At 39.4% G+C, this 22,159-nt stretch overlaps 2 protein-coding genes across 6 annotated transcripts in view; one reads left to right on the top strand and one right to left on the bottom strand.

Moving 5' to 3' along the window:
• The window catches only part of SON (SON DNA and RNA binding protein), a 40,819-nt gene extending 31,119 nt beyond the window's left edge, over positions 1-9,700 (top strand). For 2 of the 5 annotated variants that reach the window (XM_067299009.1, XM_013955277.2), the window contains exons 9-12: positions 4,091-4,238; positions 8,493-8,561; positions 8,661-8,776; positions 9,308-9,700. In XM_067299009.1, coding sequence (XP_067155110.1) covers positions 4,091-4,238; positions 8,493-8,561; positions 8,661-8,776; positions 9,308-9,466 — 492 coding nt within the window. In that variant the 3' untranslated portion in view covers positions 9,467-9,700. Of the gene's footprint in view, positions 1-2,411; positions 2,533-3,284; positions 3,369-4,090; positions 4,239-8,492; positions 8,562-8,660; positions 8,777-9,307 lie in introns of those variants that run through there. The other 3 variants (XR_010884565.1, XR_010884564.1, XM_067299023.1) reach the window with 3 other exon arrangements.
• Positions 9,701-14,751: 5,051 nt separating this feature from the next.
• DONSON (DNA replication fork stabilization factor DONSON) lies at positions 14,752-20,915 on the bottom strand. The gene is made up of 10 exons (XM_067290006.1): positions 20,640-20,915; positions 20,475-20,537; positions 19,297-19,500; positions 18,668-18,846; positions 17,997-18,175; positions 17,769-17,892; positions 17,546-17,647; positions 16,359-16,557; positions 15,420-15,632; positions 14,752-15,136 (listed from the first exon to the last, which is right to left on the bottom strand). The coding sequence occupies exons 1-10, from the start codon at positions 20,913-20,915 to the stop codon at positions 14,999-15,001; spliced, it is 1,677 nt and encodes a 558-aa protein (XP_067146107.1). The 3' UTR covers positions 14,752-14,998.
• Positions 20,916-22,159: the final 1,244 nt, after the last annotated feature.

Raw genomic sequence — 22,159 nt, 5'->3', positions numbered from 1 at the left:
TTACTTTCTAAAACAACATTTTTACAATATTTTAGATGCACAGGATAATATTTGGGATTTCTTTGCTTCATCTAGTTGCGCTAAAGCACAGCATATAGTTTTACAGTGGCCTTTACAATATTGTGTTTTGCGTGGCGAATTCTGAAAAGGTAAATCTTTCATTCTTCCTCTGTCTAGCCACAGCAGATGAGTAAAACTCTCACCAGCAGTGGAGGCAAGGAGAAGTCTTATGACAGTCACTTCCACAAGGACTGGCATGTGTCTTGCCAAGCTGATCTTCTGACAAGGCAGCCTGTCAAATTACTCATATGCTTATTGCCTTACATGATATAGTGAGCTGTATTTGGGAAAGAAGGCCAGGTGGCAAGGCAAATCAACCATACATTGGTTGTATTAGACTGGCTCCCTGTTTGGCCCTCGCAAGGGACTATATATACTTCGGCTATTCTTCAGCTTGCTTTCCACTTACTTTCCACTGATCCAATGCAAAAACTGTGAACAAAAATCCTGAAGCTGTTAGCGAACATAAGGCATTTGATGGGTTTCTTCAGAAAGTTATTCTCCCCCTTGTGTGAGGGAACGTATGTGGCTGCTGCTAAAAGTGCCACAGTTCAATGCAAAACTCAACTGCTTTGCTAAAAGTTTCACCAAAGATGCATGTTCCTGTTTCTCGAATCAGAGCTTTGGAGTCAGTCTCGAAGTAATCTTTAAGACAGCCCGTTGAACTACAACTGAGACTGTTCACCTGGCAGCCTTGAAGGCTTTGTTGTCTTTTGCTAAATGAAATATGGCTGAAAAGAAAGAAACCTGCTCTCTGTCAAAATTTAAGTTTTTAATGCCATGTCAGCCTTGTGAGAAAAATTTGATATTTTCAAAGGGCAATGATTGATTATGTATTTAAGAATCTTTCAAATAATTATGGCTTTAATATTTTTCACATTGCAGGTGCTTTTTTAATAGATAGCTCTACTCAATACTGTATGTTATTTTTACTGCAGAGATAGCTGTTGCAATTAAATAACAGTGATGGTCTCACTTGTGTTGTTTTTCAGCAGAAAGCTGTAAAATCATCTTTAAAGTGATTTTTTTGTTGTTTAAGCCCTTAAATGCTCATTCAGGCATTGTAGATTTGTTTTGATATTGATGCTGACTTTTTTTTTTCCAAATTTGTTTCACTGCTTAAAGAGGAATAGTTTTGCTTAATAATACTGAAAACCTTAAGTGGTTTTACTATATGTAGCCTTCTTTTTAAAGAGAAGCTGTTGACCTGAGAATGTGGCTTGTTGTCTCTACCTGCTGGCAGAGTGAAAGTGTGCTTTATTTGGCTTACTTTTCATAGAATTTAGAGATCCGAAGATGAGAAAAATGACCTTAAATTTTCATGCTGACTTACTCAAATTTGGATTAAAGAATGAAAGATAACAGTTACTTTCTCAGTAGTTAATTCACTCTGATAACAGTAACCAGAAACCTGGGTTTTACTGTGTTAAATACAAGTCAGTCTGTTATCTTCCTTATGGGCCAGATCTGCAAGGGTACTTACGCTGTTAAATACCTTTGTGGGACTCAGCCTTTTATGATTTCTAAAAACTGAAAAGAAATTTATATCTTGTTTCTCTTCTTGTTAGTATTTCTAATATTTTTATATTTTGAAATTTCATTATAAACATGAGACTGATTTTTACCCGTACCCCATTAGGTCATGGGTAAGTAAATTTTACTGTCATTCAAATGAGGGGAAAAAAAAAAGGCAAGGGGAATATAATTGTACTGGTGGCATTAGAGATTCCTATTTGTCTTATTCTCAGTAACAAGTCAAAAAAGCCTTTTTTTTTTGCTTTATTAGTAACCTGAATCAAAATAGACTTCTCTAGGCTCCTTTCATACCGGTACCATAATTACTTTGTCTGATCTTTAGTGTGATGCACAAGTACAGCTGATAGTTCTGTGATGAAACAAAAATAATTCCATTCTAATTCTTTCTTGTCTCGGTTCTGTTGTGCATGTCTGAGAGTCAGCGTAGTCTGGAAAAAAAATATATCCTACTAAAGTTATCAGATAGGATTTTGAGTTCACACATGAAACAGTGATTTCTATTTTTTTAATAAATGCACTTCAGAATTTAGAACTTTTTATTTCCTGTATTTGGAATTTGTTCAGACTCTAATTCCTTTATAGGAACTCAGTGCTTCAGTTTTAAACTACGGATAGCAGAATTTTGATTCTATTCTCCTTCCTCATTCTATACCACCTCTGACCACCAAAGTTAGTATATTTGCAGGTGTAATGAGAAAGCCGTGTAATACTAAAGTGACCTCATCATGAAATTGCGCTGTATTTGATTTGTGAACTGAATGCACATTGGTGATAATGAAACAGATGTTGATATTGAAAATTCTATCATTGCAAAGCAGGTACAAAAGAGGAATCGGAACCCAGGGTGACATTGACTGGGGTTTGTATCATTCTCGGCATGGTTGCCCTATTCTTATGAGAGGTTCCTGGAAAAGAGAGGGGAGGATGAAAATGGAAGTAAGTAAAAGCCATTCTAGGTGTATAGATTGAGGCAGTTCGTATCAAAGAAACTGATTGTCTCTGATTGTCACACAAACTGCATGGTCTGCACCAGTCAAAAAAAAAGTTGAACTGGAGAGGTGGGCTTAGCCTCTCTACTCTTCCATCAGAGCACCTTGTTGTTAAATGCAGCATCCAGTTGCATGATTGATAGGTACTTTATTGTTTAATAGGTAAATATTTGGAGAAGTCTTACCACAATCTTTAGGATTTTTTTTTTTTTCATTTAACGCTGTGAATACTGGGGATTACACACACACACCATTAGTGTGTATCAGCTACTGATGCTGAAAAGTTAATCCCCTTAAAAATTCGTTATCCGCAGTTTCTGCAAAAGTAAGACTTCTGGTTTTGTTTACGTATGAATCGAAACCAAGGAACTATCAGTCTTTTTCCAAATTTTGGAAATGCTTACTTTTGCAAGCAGAACTCAAAATAAAATAAAGGAAAAATGTTCTGTTAATTTGTTTTGGTAGTAAGTAAAATTTCTACAAAATATTAGGCATTGTATCATCTGATCTACTGTGCAAAATAACTGACGGACTTACCAGTGCCAGTGTGTAAACTTGTATATTTTAAGACGAGCAATTTTTTGCTGTGATGGAAATGATTGACTTACTTACTTGGGTCAGTGGGTGGGGCAGAAGAGAGATGATAGTTCACAGAATAACCTGTGAACTTTCACCCCTCTATATGGAAACTTGTTTCAGGGTCAAATCCTTGTAGCTGCCTTCTTGCCACGGTCAATGCCAGCCCTACTATTCACAACACTGCGGCCATCGAGGCCTAGGTACGTAAACATTTAAGGAGTTTTTAAAGTTCTTTACATCAAAACAGATTTTTAAAATTTCTGTTTATAAGCTTTCAGCATTTAACAACTATTATGTTAATGATGATTTGAAACAATGTGACAACTACTGCTGCTAAACTGTGTGGCTAAGCGCCTTTTTTCCTTAAAAAAGAAAAGAAAAACCTGTATCTGTTTCATGTGGAATTTCAGAGTAAAACTTGAATGTGCAACTGCTGTATAATAAAATGGGAAACTTTTTTTTTATATTTAAAATACGCCTAAACACTATTTGAATGTCATTACTAAATGTGCTTGTATTTTGTTCAATAACTAGGTACACTTGGCACAAATGTTGCCAGTTAAACAGTTAACACTGCCTCCTTTCACAAGATGAGAAGAGAGACATTGGAACCAAAGTAGTGTGTTTAAAAATAAACGGTTATCATTTTATTAAATACGTACGTCTGAAATGGGTCACTTGCCACTTTTGAATTAAAGGATTGCATTAAAATTTTAAGTTGTTCTTTTTTGAGACTATTGATTTGTGTCTTGTGTGTCTGCGTGAATTCTGGTTTATACAAGAGGTTAATGTATATAAAGCTAAGGTGTATTCATTTGAATTGAATCTGTGAAACATTGTTAGAAACATTTTTGGAAGCTCCGACTTATTTTTTTAAATCCCAGTGCTAACTTTAGGACTTGTTTTACTTTTCTTTTTCTGGATAGGATCAGTTCTTAAGAGCAGCCCCTGTAACTGGAGGAATGGGAGCTCAACTGATGAGAAAAATGGGCTGGAGAGAAGGAGAAGGGCTGGGAAAAAACAAAGAAGGCAGCGTTGAGCCTATTATGGTTGATTTTAAGACTGATCGAAAAGGTAAGCTCTTTTGTAAATGTTTTATGGCTGTATAAACACACCTGTGTCTTTTTTTGAAGATAGAAAAAGCTTACTACTTGAAAGTTATTTTGCTTAGGTATAGTTTCACCATAAAAATAAACAGAATGACATAAATGGTTTTGATACTGTTTTTTCAAGACCTGGATGATTTATACATGGGCTTCTCCTTATGCCTGCAGACTCTTCCAGAAGTTCTTAAACTTCTCCTAGCCTTCCCCTTCCACCTTAAAAAGTGCTTCTCAGTGGTTCTTACGTGAGGGATACACTTCAGTTGGCTGTGTGGAGAAAGCAAGCACAGGGAAATTAATGGTGGAACTGTCCGTTCTGGTTGGTCTTAGGGAAGGCGTCTGAAGCAGGAATGAGGCAGGATAGAAGATGGAGCATTTAATCAGCTTTAAGTGGGGAGAAGGACAGAAATAAGAGCTGGGAGCTACAGAGCTGAGTTACTACTACCTTTCAGCTGAAGTCTTGACATGAATAGACTGTTACACAGATTTTTAGGTCTTCCAAATGGATTCTGTTTGCTTTTTTTAATCTATCTGTTCTCACCACTATTCCATCTCCTAATTTGATCCTCAGGTACCTCTGTTCAACTATAGTGACATTTCCCTGCTTGCTTCTAGCAGCTCCTTTGGCAATTTTTCTTCCCCTTCCTTACATAAATCATGGCGCCAGGTGGAGAACTGTTGCACTTACCTCATTTGATTCAAGAGATTTAGCTTTTTACTTAAAGGGCAGCATGCTTTATATGATTGGCCTTCTTCCCAGCACGTTCAGCAAGAGTTCTGTTTTCAGAGTTCATGTTAATGAAAAATTTCCATCTGAAATACATACACAAATTCTAAATGTTTTAAATACAAGCTGCAACATTTCAGCAGTCATGATTTTTCCCTTAATTGTTCTATTATGTTTGTTATCAAAACAAACACTTTAACATTGGCTGCAGGAAAACAAATAGTTACTGGTGGTGTCCCAAATATTAAAAACACTGGGAACCTTTAGTATACTAAACAGATCACATTAAAGCATGAAATGCTTTGAGTTATGAGGTTTTATTAACTTCTGTCAATGCTCATAGCTGAATTCAGGAAAAAAAAACAAACTATATAAATACAAATGTGTGAAGTTTATTTGCAGAGATGCAGTCGGAGTCAGAGAAATCTTTGGGGGGCCAAATTTACTAGTTCTCATTAGAGAGAGAACTCAGTATTGTTCTGCTGACTGCTCTATAGCAGTGAAAATATTAATTTAAACAGAATTTGAATATTAAATTCAAAGAGGTAGAAAATGAAAACTCTTACCTAAGTTATTAAAAAAAACCCCAAAAACCCAGTGCTTTCTAAATTTTAAAGAGCTCCTGGTAGCCTTGTTTTATAAACAGAGAAGTGCAGCAGTCTCCAAGGGCATAGTACAGGCACTTTGATTTTACACAGTGACCAAAATTGCTTTTCAGCTGTTCATTTCTCCAGTGCAGCCTTTCCATTTAAAGAAAAATAATTGACATAACCTGGTGACAGAGTGACTGGCAAGAAGGCTTTCTTTGGAAAGTGTTTTCATTGTTACTTAGTTACTGTGATCTTTCTAGGGCTGTCTTGTAAAGCTCTTGCTGCTGGTAAGAGTTCCTTCAGTATAGCTTGATTAGTATCAGAGGAAAGAAGCTGATAACAGTCAATTTGAGTATTATTTTCTCAAGCAGCCTGCATAACATAGTGGTGGGTTTTTATGGTAAGAGGAGGGAGAATTAGCTCTGTTTACTATGTTGCTTGGTCCTTCTGGTATAATAGGGAAGAGGTAGCATTGCTGCATAACCCATGGACATTCTGAACATTTATGAACATTTTGGTGATACACAGCTGTGTCATAGTTCAAGTTTCTGGTAGTAAAAGTGTGTTCCAGGATCTTTATGTGGTTTCTGGTACAAATTTCCTTAATGTCTGCAGAACTTGCTATTTAAGTTCCAAGGATCAAGCCCTAAGGTCTGAGCTAGGATCAGGACCTCTTTGTGCTGGGCATTCTGTGACAGATAGTTGGCTCTCTCTCTGCTTCAGAAAGAGTGGTCTTCCATAAGATGGTAGAGAAATTAAATGAAATTAAAGGGCAGCTATTCCTGGCATATGATGAATTCATCTGTAAGTACTGATAACCTCAGAGATGTCCTGGTTTTGCTTTGATCTCATCCTTTTTTTTTTCTTTTTCCAAATTTGATTCTCCTCATACAGAGAATCTGTCTGATCGTTTCCGCAAAATATCTAAAAATATTTTGTACTGATAAAGAATATTTAATTTTGAGTCAACCAAGCATATGTTATAAGGAGACAATCTCCATTATGAAGAACCAACATGCTTTTTGAAGAAGCAACTGAACAATGATTATACATTTATGATGAGTAGCTGAAAAGCTTCTTGATATGACAGTATTCTTAAACCCTATGTATAAACAATCAAATTTTATAAAGTTCTGTGTAGAGGATTAAAGACCCTTGATTGAAATGAAGGGATGGGAAATAACTACTATCAATATGTGTGTGCCAATGAAAATTAGGCTGAAATTTTATCTATTTATCTATTTTATTTATCTATTATCTATTAAAATTTATTATTATCTATTAAAATTTATCTATTAAAAAAAGAAAAGAAAAACAGACCAATTACTGTTTTCTTAAACGTATTTTAGAACTTGTTCCCAAAATAAAAAAAATAGATAAGGGAATGAGAAGTTTGCTAAAGAGTTATTCAGTAGGCTGTACCAAGACATGAACCACAAGGTTGTCAACCTTTGCTATGGCTTTCCATCAGACCCTGCTTTTTCTGGATACTGGGTCAGATCTGTGGTCCTCTTACAGCCAAAGCATTTTGGCATTGAAACTAAACTCTTCTTGAGCTTTGCTGTGAGCCAGTAAGTTGCTGGTTGTCTCTGCTCAAAGAAGCTCAGTCAGTCAGCTCTCCTGTGAAAAGTAGAGCTTATCATAGTCTGTTGCAGCTTTTTTTGAGAGTGCCTCATGAGCTGCCTGGAACCAGATATGGAGCATAGGTGTCAGTGAGTGTGGCACTGTTGTATGAGTGAGGGAGATGCAGTATTAATGCAGATGAATGCTTTCAGAGTCCTTTCTTCAGAGGAAGTCTGCTTATTTTGGATATAAGTACTTGCAGTAAGAAAAAAGAAGAAACAAACTTTGTTTTGATTGGTATCTTTGGAGGTTTAATGCTACTTGGAAAGTCCCTGCTTAAGAGGTGTATGAATCTTAGGATGAAAGTGTGGTGAGTAGGGAAAGGTTTTCTTTTAAAGCAAAACCAAAAAAAGCCAACAACAAAAAAGCTGAAGGAACAGGAAGAAACTGGAAACAAATGCCTATCTTCCTCTATTAATTCACCAAAGCCAGGAACAGAAACAAATTGAGGTAAGAAACAAAGAAAATAACATATAAGGATTGAAGTCAGAGAAATTCTGAACAGTGGGCCGGATATTTTGTTTACGTGTTTAAGGTAAGGGCAAAAAGTGAATTGGAAGAAACTTGAGTCACTTTATAAACATTGCATTGCTATTGGCAATTGGTACATTTTACCCTTTACTCCTGTAAGATTTAAAAAAGAAAAAGTCTAGTTTGTAGTATGTTTCACAGTGACTTTTACTAGAGCTTGTGTTCATTATATTACTTTGGGGCCCGACTGCATGTTTTAGAGTTACTTTATATTCAGATGTGATTGAAATCACTGTAATTAGGCTGTGAACTTGGATGTAAAGAAAAAATGTTATAAGAAAACCACCATGGTTAATATTTCCTATGATAAAAGGTTGTACTAGTTGCACTTCTTACTATTTAAGGAAAATACTTCAAACTGTCAGTATGTTAGAAGCAAACTGTTAGATAGTGGATGGCTTTTGAGTTGCACAGCACAGGTAAATACTGGATGAGTGGTGTTTTTTTTTTTTTTTTTTTTTTTTTTTTTTTTTTTAAAGTTTCTCTTCCATGTTTCCTCAAAGCGGGCATGGAAAACCAGGTGATTACTGGCTTGCATAAAACTACGCTAGCTAGCTAGTTAAGCGTCTTAATGGAGCAGTTGAGAAGAAGGTCATGCATGGCATGGAGGGGGGGAAAAAAAGTGCTGAAAGAAAGGGAGGTTTGAAAGACTTTTGAAAAGATGGTTGTCTTTCTACTTGTTAATGCTTCACTGATGAGAATACAGAAATCAGGTGAGAATCCTAAATATGAACTTGATTCATGTTTTGTTTAGGGCTTGTTGCGGTGGGAGAGAAGGCACAAAAGAGATCTGGACATTATAGTGTGATGAAGGATCTTTCAGGTGAGATTTCTGCATGTTTAAAAAAAAAACACCACCACCTCATTTAAAATGATTGCTCTGATAGAAGCACTGAAATTTCACAAACACTTAATCCTTAAGGTAAACATCCAGTTTCTGCATTGATGGAGATCTGTAACAAAAGAAGATGGTCACCACCTGAGTTTGTGTTGGTGGATGACAGTGGGCCTGATCATCGCAAACATTTTATTTTTAAGGTGAGTTTGAACTTCCTTGTTTGCTGTTGGTTTCTCTATTAAAACACAATATTAAATTCATCTTTATGTATTTCAGTGGTAGCTGGGGTGTGCTGAGCAATGTCTCAGTGCTAAAATTTCAGAGTCCTGTTTCTGGAGAGTTACAGGCCAAATCAGATCCCTCAAGCATGTAATCTGTAAAGAAACTGTGATGCTATTTCATGTCTTATTTCAATTATTAACCTATGTTGAATCATACTCTTGCTTCTTACTTGCGGGTATAGTGTTGGGTTTTACTGTTGTAAAGATGGTAGCAAGATTTAGCTGTTTTTGTCCTTTAGTTACCTTAGAATGCAGGCTTTCTTTTCTCATGTAATATCTTGCATTAACAGTTATCATTTGGAAATGGTTATCTGTACTTACAGACCAGAAGTGGGTTTTCTCTATGCCAAGAAGAATTATATGCAGAATGTGCTAAAAAGAGCTATATGTAGTGCTGCCCCTGAAATAGAAATAAAGAGAACTAACATGTTTTTCCCCTCTCCTAAACAGGTGAGAGTCAATGGAAATGAATATAGGCCTACTTTTGCCAGCCTTAATAAGAAGCATGCTAAAGCCACAGCAGCAACTGCAGCTCTCCAAGCGATGGGACTTGTACCAAAGGAAAGCATGGCTACTACCACCATGTTTAGGAGTGCCTCACACCGCTAGATATTGTTTTTTATATTGACATTATTTCAGATAATTTTACTCTGCACAAAAACGGTATTTGCCCTTTCATGTTGTAAATACATTGGCAATTCCCACATTGTAAAAACTGTACAGACACCTTCAGGTTTTTCTTTTGTACCATCAAAATGTATTTAAATCATACTTAGTTTTTGGTATGTTTATATTGTTTACATTAGTGATGTAATTATTTCTTAAATGACTAAAATCAGACAACAGACTCTGGAGGCATCAGTAATCTAAACCCTTGTTTTAAAACTCATGCAATTTCTCTTCGATATGGAATGTTAACACTTTCATACTGTTTTGTACTATGCTGCAGTTTTCCCTGGTCTTGGTAAAGCTACTCTTGCACTTTTGCCTACAGCTGGTAAAAGGCCACTCAGCTTACCTTAGTCTAGTCGGGGCTGGCGTGTACTGCTGGACAGATACTGGGCCAGTACTGTTACCCCTCTGAGAAAGCAAGCAGCAGCAGCCCTGTTGTACAGTGTTACCACTGCGGCTTCTCTTTGACTTTTGTTTGGGGTTTAACTCAGTGGTGCACCGCAACTGGCCGTACAGCCCGTATTCTAGGATATACGTGATTAGGCAAAAGACTCGCTTTAAAGGGGAGGACAGATGGTCCAGCGATGGAACTGATGAGACTTGCAATGTAAAAGCGTCTCTCCCTGCATGTTCTAAGAAGGGAGAAAATGGAGTTGTCTATTCCAAACAAATTAACACACTGCCTGATGTTGATTGTATGAATTTGTGGTTAATGTGAATTTTAAACTCTAACGAATCTACAACTGGATTTGCGGGGGGGGAGGGGGGGATAGAATGATGCTTCAATTGTTGTACCCAACTTGGACAATAAAGCAGCACAAGTTCATAATCTTAATCACTGGTCAGTAAACAGTAATTAAAAAACTATGCCAAAGCAAGTTTTTGAAAATATGCGCAGTATAAAAGTATGTATTGTGAAGAACAGCAACAGCTGTTAAGGGCTGCAGAATCCATTCTAGTTGTTTGCAGTTGTGTTAGAATATTACCAAATTAACTCCTTGGGCTTTAATTTTCTGTAATGGTACTTTGCCTTCAAGGAGACAGCCTGATCCAGAGTTTTGGCTGTTTGATAGTGGAGAGGATGCAAAAAGACTTTCTTTAAAAATATATATATATAAAAGTACTTTAGCTATGTGCACTTTGAATTTGAAAGGAAAGTTTTGGCTGCAAAGGGCATTGTACATCTCTTGCCAGATTTGTCTGTGTTAGGAGCAGATTGCCAGGATTTATGGCCTGTCATAGTCCAGATGCTTATTTCTGAAAAGTCTTTTGAGGTTGTTTCTTATTACATCTACTCACCAGAGCTTCATCTGGGGAAGGAACAAAATATAGTTTGTACACAGTATGCAGTGCTCTGGCCTACAGTGAATGACCCTTGCAGCAGCAGTAGGAACTTGGAGATGAGGAATTACTAGTACCTCTTCTTCCATGAAGGAAAGTTATTTGTGTGTTCTCTCAACTGTTACTGAACAAAGCCTCTTTCTCTGCCCTAAAGGGACAAGTAGCAGTGTCTCATTTTGCACATGGCATAATGGAGGGACAGAGAAATGTCCTGAATTCTCTACCACACTTTTCCAAGAAATAAGGCCCCTTAGTAATCTATCGAAGCACTCTAGAAATGCCTGAATTAATCATAAGCTTTGTGGACGTAGCTGTCTTTAATTAAACTTCTTTTCCATTTGGCTTCTTGCCTTCAGTCTCTGAGTAAAATTGTTCTTAGGTCTCCTTCCTTGCTGAACTAGTTGGAAGGTGTGTATAAACGTGAATAGGATGGTAAGCAATGGAAGGGCTTACTCTGGGAGAAATGGATGTTACACCTGTCTTAGCTGAAGTCTGCCTCAGTGTAATGTACAGCTCAGTGTAAGTAGCTCAGGACGTGGGAAGGAGCTGTTAATCAGGCTTTTGTTACTGTCTGGTTTTGATACACCTAAAATGTTATCAGAGATGTTGATCATTGTTTAGTCTATGCTGTCCATGTAAGCTCTGGCTGCACAATATCAAATCTGGGAACATACAGTCTTCTCTTGTACTTGTTAATTCTGGTCTTCTTTTTGTCCATATTCCCCATGTATAATGTAAAGATATATATGTTATCTCACAGAAGCAAGAAGCAGATGAATTCAATCTGACAGAAGACTCCATTTAAAAAAAAAACAAAAACAAAAGGCAAGTTCTGGATCTCATGCCTTAAAGACATGGTACTGTATGTAGATTTAATCCCTGGTCTTAAGGAAGACATACAAAAAAAATAGAATTGAGATCTGTAATACCTTAATTATGACACTTAATTTTGAGGTTTCTGTTTTAGCTTCATTCCCATTGTTTAGAATGTTACATGAATTTAAAGGTAGTGCAGAGATGTGCTTCTGTTAAGTCTGTAAATTTGAATTGGTTTGAATATCCTTTGCATGCAGGAATAGACAACTAGTCATATATTAAAAAGAACAACTAGGAAACACTCTCTTGGAACCTGGTTATTTATGCAGCATTTAAGCTGTCTTAAAGGGAAATAGTTGGGAGTCCTAGCGGAAGCTGTGATCTGTTTAGCTGTTGGATATGCTTTTTGCTACAGAATTATTTTAGATTTTTTTCTAGATTTTTTTTAGAATTATTCTAGAAGTAATCTTTCACTGAAAGTGTTTCCAACTTGTTTGTGGTGAAGATGACTGTTTTGAAACAGGTGCCCCCAAACTTGTAGCCAGCTTGTACCAAAACACTTTCTTGGCAGCCTTCTAATTTGTACTTTTTAAATAGATAGGACTGGATGGGTAGGAAAGCAAAGTTCCTGTGCCTCCAAAGACTTGAAATTGCCTCTTCAAGTACAAAAGCTACATAATGTTTTAACCAACTGCTAAAGTCTCTAGTTCTCCCAACCAAATCATAATTGAGTTGAAAATTCACCTGTTTGGGTAGGTTAGATAAATCTTACTGCTCTAAGAGTGACTGGAATAACGGTAATATTTATTGAAAATAAACTTCAATATTTGGAAGAGCAGCAGACTGGCTAGTGTTACAGTGTAGTACAGAAGAGTCCAAGTACTCTTCAGGGACAGCACTTAACCCCAGAGTTGTAAACAACTGGAACATGCTTCTCAAATTAGAGGCAAAGCTGTGACTTAAAACCAACATATACCTTATAGTATGAGGAGGAGCCATACTTTCAGCTAGTGGTGCAAAGTATATGATGAAGAATTCAGTGGTAAATGTTGAAAATTACACAGCTCTAGACTACAAGACTGTAATTTCAGTTTAATGATACTCATTCTAGTAGAAATTATAATTTTTATAGTTTAATGCCTGCAAGCCATTATTTTGCATTAGTTTCTCTCTGTAAGTCTGACAAGTTAGATGTGAAAATACAAACTGAAACTGACCTTAATGCTGATTACTGTATTTCCTAGAAGATCATCTCAAATCCGCATCTCAAAATGGTTATCAGGTTGATAAAAGTTAAATTGTTTTCCCATACTGGCAGCTACAGAGTACTCATTTGTATGACTTTCAATACCTTGTTTTACATGGCAGTATGAGTAGGCCTGTTGCTCAGGTGCATGCTCCGAAGCTGCTGCTGCCTGTTCCAGGATTGCAGATGTGGATTCTGAGGTAGCAAGCAGCACTTAGCAGGGCTGGTGTGCAACAGCAGAGGAAGCTGAACTCTTCAAGAGTGCCAGAATCTGGCAGCTACAAGAACTGCTGTTAATAAGCTACAGCAGTGGACTAAAGCGTGTTTACAGCAGACTGCAAAGCCCTATATTGCTGATGGAAGCAGATAAGCCAAGATTAAAAAGGTACTGGAGTAACAAGTGTACTTCCTTAAATACATTTCCTTTTCTAGTCACTTTTTAACCAAGATAATAGCATCTTTAGCAACCCAGTCTTCCATGTATCCTGTGCAAGACCAAATTAACACTGGATTTTCACCTTTGGTGTCTGATGTTAATCAAAGGGAAAAGTTCAATACTTCATTTCCAAATTAGGGAGAAGTAATGTAAAGATTAATCAGATTGTACTACACAAACCCCACTAGAAATGGAATATTTGACATCAAAGTATTAAATAACTAGGGTGTTTTTTTCCATTGTAAGATAGGTAGTCTCCATTTTATTTTCCTGATGTCTCTTTTTCCTGAGAACATGATGATAGGCTACTGTAAAGTAACAGTATAAATATGAACTATTCCAATGTAATTATACGTGTTCTTTTCTTGGGGTAGGTGTACATGTAAAGTAACTTAGATGCACAGCAAGCCTTCAACATACTCAGTCTGCAGTAACTTATTTACATGCCTGCATGCTTGCACCTGTGGGTTGTGTCCTCAAATGAAAATGATTCTTACTGTAGTCTAATGGTGGTGTTTCAGAATCGTGGACAGATTCTGAGATGGTGAATAGAACAACAGAGTAGTAAAGACCAGAGCAGCTGATCATGTGGCATGCCATGTGCATGCCATTAGTTTCTGTGCAAAACATTAGTTGAATCAAATGAGAAATCTTGCTTAGGTGCATAAGCATGGCAACAAAATATTCTACATATTGTTCTTCTGAGCAGTATTCTCTGCTGCATGAGTCAGATCACCTGATAGCTGTGTAATAAATGGTATTATACAGTTCTCCAAGTAACTGTCTTGATTATCTGTGTACCTGAAGGTATAACAGACTGCATTAAACTGAGCAGTCTACTAGTGCTATGAATGTATATTTGCATCCCCATGGTGCCTCTCATTCTCTCTCCTTTAATCAGATGACATAACCATATTTTGTTGCTGTAACTTGTTCTGACTTGGGATATATTTATACAAATTACCCTTTAAAACTCTAGCTAGTTTTAATGCAATCAATATGGGAATGTTATAGTTACACCAGCAGTTCTAAGGAATCTTAACCTTTTACTCTGATACAGCTGCAGCCAGAACCTCATGTTTGTGTCCATCTGACTTTTGTCTATCCTGCTGGAGTTCAGAGTTTATTCGGAACCAAAAAGCACAACCTACTTAGATATCAAGCTTCAGACAAGGTGCTGTAAGCACTCTCAAAGGGAAGGTGTTATGCCTAAAATTCCACCCATAAGAACTGGAATTTTAGCTCAGTGTAACAAGTTCTGTAAGAGCAAGGATAGTTGCACAGAGCAGTAGGCAGAGATGCTGTCCTATTTCCGAAGAGAAGTTGCATGGGCATGAAGAATACAGGCCTTCCAGACTGAATTCAGACCAAAACAATAGATGATCATATTTTATAAAATTTTATTTAAAAAACACTTTCTAAAATACAGATGTCCAAGGCCTTTTCCTTATTTTTCTTTGAGAGTCCTTTGAAGTATTTCATGGTGGGTGATGTGCAATAGTTCTTATCACTGATGTTCAATTAGATCATATCCCTCCTGGTACTGTATAGGTGCTGTGTAGGCCATCTATGTAAATACAGCAACTGCATACTAGCAAGTATTCTGTTCCATTAAATTGAAACAGCATATCTAGGACTTCCAGGTATAAGCATAATCCTTCATTTCTAGGAATCTGATAGAAGATTTTCCCAGAGTTGAAAATTGACTCAGTTGCTCCAAAGTTTTAGGATGCAGTCCACACTTAGAAAGATCTTTGCATACAGCTTCCTGAGGAAGTTCAGATTAAGAGACATGTAATACACACTTCTGTTTGAAACAACTGTAGCTTTTAAGTGTTTGTTTATGTACATCTGAGAAACTCCTGAAATGTTTTCTGATGCTTCCATTTCTGATGGAATGCCAAGCCACAGGGACTGCTAAGTGGTGATCAAAGTAACTGGGTGTCAACCCATGTATAAAGGAATAAACAGTTTTGTTGCACTCAGTGCCGTATGGTTTCTAATCAAGACATAAACCTATCAGAAAAGATCGCCTCTGCTAGTTTACTTACCTTATTTAAGGCAGTGCTTGCATCAAGACCGATGTTGAACACAGCTGTTGGCTCATGTGTATATAATATTGCAGAGAAAGCTCCTCTCTGTGCAGATTTAAGCAGCATTGTCAACGAATGCAGAGAATGAGGCATGACAGGGCCTACGATCTCCAAACTGAATATATCTTCGTATGACAAGTAAGCCCTTGCTTTTGCATTTATACTTCGAGCCTGAAGATGAGACCATGTATGAATAGTTCTTGACATGCTAATTAAAGTTCCAATTTAGTTTAAAACTATAGTACTATAATCCTATTGAAAGTTTTCAAAATACTTTTAGCTATTGTCAACTTACTAGTCAATATATCTGAGTATTATGATGGTTTTATTGTCTTTGTAACAACTCCTAGAATGTATGAACTATAATATGCAGGACTGCTATACAGTATTAGGAAAGTAACTGAAGAACTTTGATGCACATAATATGAACTATCTCTGATGGAACAGAACTGCAATACCCCAGTTCACATACTCTTTAGGATCTGCCACCTCCTTCTATTAACAGATGGTGAGATGTGGTTCAGAGGCTTCCTCATGTAAGCAGCCATAATAGTTTGAGACCTTGTAAGATCTCAGTACAGTGCTACTATTCAAAGTGGACTCAATTAAGAACCATTTTAGTAGCTGGGAAGTCTACTTAACCTTTTATATATCAGGATGTGGAGGATGGAAATACTGGGATTTCAGTATAGTGGCACAGATCTACCTGGATAAAGATGATTTAGGACATAGGTCATATTGCAGTCAAAATGCTAGTCAAGCTATGGCAACAAAAATCACTCTGCTATATCTGAAGGAAATATGGTGACTATACAAAGACAGTGTCTAATCTACTGCTGAGCAAAGAAACAGCGTTCTGTTCTTTATTGGAAAAATAGAAACTGTTCTGTTACTTACTTTGAGCGTCTGCATTGTTGCACCTCGAAAAGCAATGGGGGACAACAAAGTTGGTGGAAGTCCTGCTTGTGGACCTGCAGCAGCCACTAAACTCTTACAGTTTATCAAGAAGTTCAGCAATGTGAAGGTGTTTGTTCCCTTCACTAGGGCAACAGATTCGGGCTTGTGATCCATTTGCACTTCATTTTTCTCTTTGCGGCTATATTGATTGGAGTCAAAGGGAAAACATGGAAAGCTGAAAAACTTTAATACAGCAAAGCAAGAATCACAGCAGTGCAACACTAGGAGACACCCCTCCTGCCCAAACAAGTTATAAAAAACAAAACAACAACAACAACAAAAACACAAAACAAACCAACCACACCCACACTCCTAAACTGATTTGAGTTTGTTCTTCACATGTTAAGCAACAACTTAAACCTGAATTCTGACTTCATTAAAGTTATGAGGTTAAAAAAAATTCCAGATCTGGAAAGTCATAACTGGCAAGCTCATTTTCCTTAAATACCTATGCAGTTAACAACTCCTACATTTATTAAATTAACTCTGTCAAAGCAGACATTAAAACATGAGCACTTTAGTTCAGATGGGAAGTCTGCTTTCAAAGTGAATCCCCTGATTGTCCCCACTGACAGTGCACTGATGCGGGGCAGTCTCAGATTCTTGGATGAAAGTAACAGGAAGTTGCACTCAGGAGTGCACTTTAGGTGCTCCAGCTGCAGAGGGGACCAGACTAGGATGAAGATAAGCCCTCCTCTGAAACACATTCTCAGCACCTGCTGTTTTGGTCTACAGAGCTGTCCCTATTGTGCCACACTACCTGCAAATGTAGACCTAGCTTACGTGACCAGACATCCTTTATCTAATGAAGCCTTTCCAGTGAAAAAGTCTTTCCATGTGAGGTAACACATTCAAATAGTTTGTGACCTTTTGGCTGGATCTTATGTCTGCATTAACCATTCATTGTGGCTTTTCCTTTAAGAATAGAAATTCTTTCTTGTCATAGAAGAAACTTGTCATTAACTGAAAAAGACAGGCAAAGTTCTCCATTAATAATGTGGTAACTTGTGGATTAATATTTGGAAATATTTCCTCAAAAGCTTTTATAAAACTTAAAACTATACCACAAAGATAAACTCTGCAAGGTTTTTTGCTCTAATAGATCTTGACATGCAAATAAAGGATACAGTTTAATAGAAATAGCATCTGGCTTTTTAACCTTGTCTTGGACTCCCATCTCCTCAAGCCAAGAGAAACTTTCTTCATCATCATCACTTGCAGCAGGTTCCCTAGGAACACAGAATCAGGTGTTAGAAAGGCAATACCTCCTGTTAATGTTTTCTAAATTAAGTATGCAGGAGGCTGTAGATGCCTTTGAATTCTAGACATTTTTCAAGACTTATTACATACTCTCCATCTTCAGTGCTTTTGCCCACTTCAGGGCTGTGAACAACTTCTGTTTCCAAATTCATTTCAGAGTTTTTCTGTTTTCTGATTCTACTTTCTTCTACCAAAGGTAAAGAAAACTCTATGCCTTGAACAGAAGAGAAAAGAAAGCAATGAATGTTTTATTTTTAAACACCCAGCTAATACACTTTATTAGTTATTTATATCTTAGTTGCACTGGTTTCGTCTTACCTTCATTTCTCATGGCTTCCCTTAAACCTCTAGTTGTGGGAGAAATGACAGCTGTAATAACATCGCTTCCTGCAAGACCAGCTGCACGAAACAGGACAGTAAACTGGTAGGTACATACATAGAAGTAGGGACATAGTTTGGCTTTGAGCAGATTGTACAGAGAAGTAAAGCTGACAGACCTGCAAATTAGAATAAAACAGTTCTGTTATTGAAGTAAATTGTTTGCTATTGACACAACGTAAAACTGGATTTTGATTATTTATTTGCTGGGTTTTATCAATGTCTATTTTGAACAGTTTTGAGAGTACACTGAAAGATGAGAATCCTATTTTCAAATGCGTTCAGCAACTAGCAAGCTGCACTCTTCTGAAATGCAGCCTGTTTGTGAGTACTATGCTTCCCAGTAACTTTGCTTTCAAGCATGTGGTTCTACATGAAGTATCAAAGACAATTTGGTAACAGGATTTTCAGAAGTCTCTCCTAATCATCAACTAGGATTGGAGAAAGACATTTAACAAAAGAAGGTGACTTCAGACTTACTGGTCCTCTAAACAGCAAATATTCTTGCTGAAAAATCAAACACCTTCTCACAGAAATGGAAAGAACTTGTGCATAAATTAAAATTCCAATCTTAATCTTGCTAAATACAAAAGTTCCTTGGTTCCACTTACCATTCACTCATTAGTACCTGCTGCAAGGCTTCATCCTGTGACCAAGGACTAGCCTTTCCCACTATTTTTCTATCTGCTCCAATGCGAGGAAACAGCTGCAGCCATGGCAGTGAAGGGTGAAGCCAGTATATGAGACTTTGCTGAAAGGCACAGCGGAGTTCTGTGGACATTTTTGGTTCCTAGATTTCAAACAATATTGTATGAGGGTAATACTACTTAAATCTTTACTTAAGAGAAGGTAGCATTGCAACAGATGGATTAACAAAAAAACAAAAACAAAGACACACACAAAAAAACCACCCCACACTTCACCAGACACTAAAAAAAAAAATTCCTAGGCTTGTGAATAAGCCAGATATTAAAGAAATGACAGGCAGCAACTGGAACCCGCACCACAGTTGAAGTTAAAACACCACTCACTTATTGCTGTTTGCCATTGGTTGTATTTTGGGGTACAAACAATGGATGGAGTTAGATTAGTAGTCTAAAATGAGCCTTGTCCTTAATGTAAATGAGACCTAACACAGTAAGACCTTTGCTGCCAACCCTGCAAGCACACTTAAGGAAAGGTGCAAAGTTACATTTTCCTATCTAAAGCTAGATTTTTCAAGCTTCCCCTCAAGTATTACCTGTACACACTGCGGCAAGTTTGTTTCTGTGGCTCTGCAGTGTTGGGCAAATCCCTGAGCTTCTTCTTGCGCTTTTAAATGTTCTGCCCAGGTAAAAGGTTGGGACGACATACACAGAAGTCGTGTTTTAATACTCCAGTCTGCAGGAAATTCATTTCTTGGTGAGGAGGGAATATCAGGTACGAGAACAGGTAAATGAAGGTCCTTACAAAAAAGAAATAACACCAGTTAACCTAAGGGCAACATTAAAAAAATCTACATACCTTCCTATTTATATCTTAGCATGGTTAGGTTTGCTCTGACGTTGAGCGTATACACCTGTACTGGCAGGCAGTCCAGATGTTGGACTAGATAGGACTATGGTTATTACATGCAGCTTCTGAACTCCAGTTTGGTACTTGTCCATAAAAAGACAAGTTAAATCTGTGCTTTCCTGAATGCTCCTGTCCAGTGCAGTTTAACAGCAAAAGTGCCTGGCTCATATTTATCCTAGGGGAGCACTCGCATTAAGTTAGGACACAAACCTTACATAAAGGTGCTCCAGACCAACACCCCATATTCCAAATAATGCCGAGTTTGACAGTTCGCAGGCTGGCCCATCACTGGTTATACTCAGCACGTGACTTTAGCCAACAACAAATTTCTAACGAAAATAGTGCATTATAGGGGTTACGAAAAGCAGAAGGTTTTAGTTCATATGAATCTTTCCAAATATCCTAAACTGGGAGGAGATTAAAGGAGGATTAATAATGGTGGATTAAAAAAAAAAAAAAAAAAGGTGACCGTGATGCCAGATGCTTCCTAGACAATGCAAAGGTCCCGGGGGGGGGGGGGGGGTCCTGGGATAACTCGTCCTCTTTACGGGCTCATTCCTCTATCCCGCTAAGTTAGCTTTGACCGAAGGTTTTGAATCTATAGCAGTGCAATACAACACCAGCTTGAAACTCTGTTTCAAAGGCTGGTTTGGGGGAACCATCCCTTTCCCGTCCGCCCGCTGAAGCGACGCGCCCCTCTTCTCCCGCGCTGAACGGAAGGCGGCAGGGGCCCCCGCCGAGGCGCGCCCTTATCGCGACAGGCGGCGACGCCAAGGCGCGGGAAAGCTGCTGCAGGCCCGCGGGGAGCACAGGGGAGGGGGCAGCAGCCCCCGCAGCGCCGCCGCCGCCGCCTTCAGCACTCACCGGCACCGCAGCGGCCGCCTCAGCGCGCCCCGCCGGCCCCCCGCCGGCAGCAGAGGCTGAAACCTGCGCGGGAAAAGAGAGAAAAAAGGTAAAATGCAGCACGAAGCCAGAGCCCAGGCCGGTGATTTAAGAAATGACCCTCGCCCCGGCCCGGCCTGTCTGTACCTGCCAGAGGGGCGCTGCCGGGGGGCTGCCCGCCGCCCGCGGCTCCCGGCGGCCCCGCTCGCGCGGCTCGGCCGCCCGCGGCGCGTTGTCCAGGCAGGAGAAGGGGTTGCGGCGGGCGGGCGGCGGCCGCGGGGCCGCGCCGCAGGGCGGGGCGGCGGCGGCGGCGGCGGCGGCGGGGGGCTCGCTCCGCCGCTGCCGCTTCCGCTTCAGCCGCAGCATCGCCGGCGGCTTCTTGAAGCCGGGCGAGTAGCCGGGCACGGCGGCGGCGGCGGCCATGGCGGAGCGCAGCGGAGGGAGCCGCCGGGCGGGAACCACTGTCGCAGCGTGGCGCCAAAAGCGGCGAGCTCCGCCCCGCCGGGGCGGGGCCGCGCCCCGCGGAGGCGGTGGCCGCCGCCATTTTCCGCGGCCTCCGGAGGCGACACCGCGGCGCGGCGCGGCGGGGAGGTCCCCCCGGGCCCGCCCGCGGGGCACCGCCGCAGCTGCCCTCCCCCTCGGCTACTGAAGGCGCTTGAAGACAAGCGCGGCCCCCCGCAGTCCCGGGCGGAGGGGCCGGCGCTCGGCGAAGCGAAGCGTCTCCGAACGCCGGGGGAGCAGAGCCCGCCCCGCCCGGAGCGCAGCTGCGCGCGGCCCGGCAGTAGCCTGACGCAGCTGCACTGCCGCTGCTGTGACAGGAGCTCGCAAGCTGCCTTGCCCGTGCCGTCCCCAGCCACCCCGGGGGAACAAACGTGACTCTCGTCAGAGCCGCGAAGGGGCGCGAGCACTTGCCCCTCTCTTCCCCGAGCCCTGGGGAGCCCTGCTGCCGCACTCAAACCACCAGCTGCTTTCTTCCACAGGGGGCGTGAGAAATAGGAAAGACTTGTATATAAAGATATAAGTCTAGTTAGGAGCAATGTGCCTACTGACAAGAAGAAGGGTTAACTATTACAAAAATACTTCTTCTCTACTGTTGTGTCTCTAATTTTTTTTCCTGTTGTTTTAAACCCTATTTCTTTACCCTTACATTGTTTCCTCTGATCTACTTTCTTTTGCAAACATTTAAGCTAAAATGAACATCAGGAAAAAAAATAAGCAGGCTTCAGAACATACTTCAAACTAACAGGATTCATGTGTTTTTTATATATATATATAAAAAAATAAAATAAAAAGCACTACTTATTCTCAAAGTACATTATATCACCTTAATAGTAAAATATGATTGCTTCTGATTGTTATAAGCCTTATATCATGGGAAGAAAATATGTATGGTGCTTCTAGATATTCCACTTCAGCTCAAATGTATGTATTTGCTTCTAACCTGTTACACTGGTTCAGAGTGAGAGTCACTGAGCGATAATAATGAAGACCACAGGTCAAAAAAAAGTTTTTGCTCTCATATAAAAATGAGGAAGGCACATGTTAAAAAAACAGCATTTTCTTTCCTAGTACTGATTTTCAGATGGTACATGGTAAGAGCAGGGTGCTGGATAAACAGATTTGAGCTACGCTAGGTACAGGAGGACAGGTTAAAAGAGGGGAGGTGA

This window comes from Apteryx mantelli, chromosome 1 (assembly GCF_036417845.1).
Source record: "Apteryx mantelli isolate bAptMan1 chromosome 1, bAptMan1.hap1, whole genome shotgun sequence".
NCBI lineage: Eukaryota > Metazoa > Chordata > Aves > Apterygiformes > Apterygidae > Apteryx > Apteryx mantelli.
Note: the sequence above shows the minus strand (reverse complement) of the source record. Positions and strands in the feature narration are given on the sequence as shown.

Excerpts from the sequence above, each read along its gene's own strand:
- DONSON (XM_067290006.1), bottom strand. The coding sequence starts at position 20,915 with ATGGCCGCCGCCGCCGCCGTGCCCGGCTACTCGCCCGGCTTCAAGAAG. Across the intron at positions 20,538-20,639 it reads CGGCAGCGCCCCTCTGGCAG|GTTTCAGCCTCTGCTGCCGG; the intron begins GTACAGACAGGC and ends TTTCCCGCGCAG. Across the intron at positions 17,648-17,768 it reads AAAAGCACTGAAGATGGAGA|GGAACCTGCTGCAAGTGATG; the intron begins GTATGTAATAAG and ends CTGTGTTCCTAG.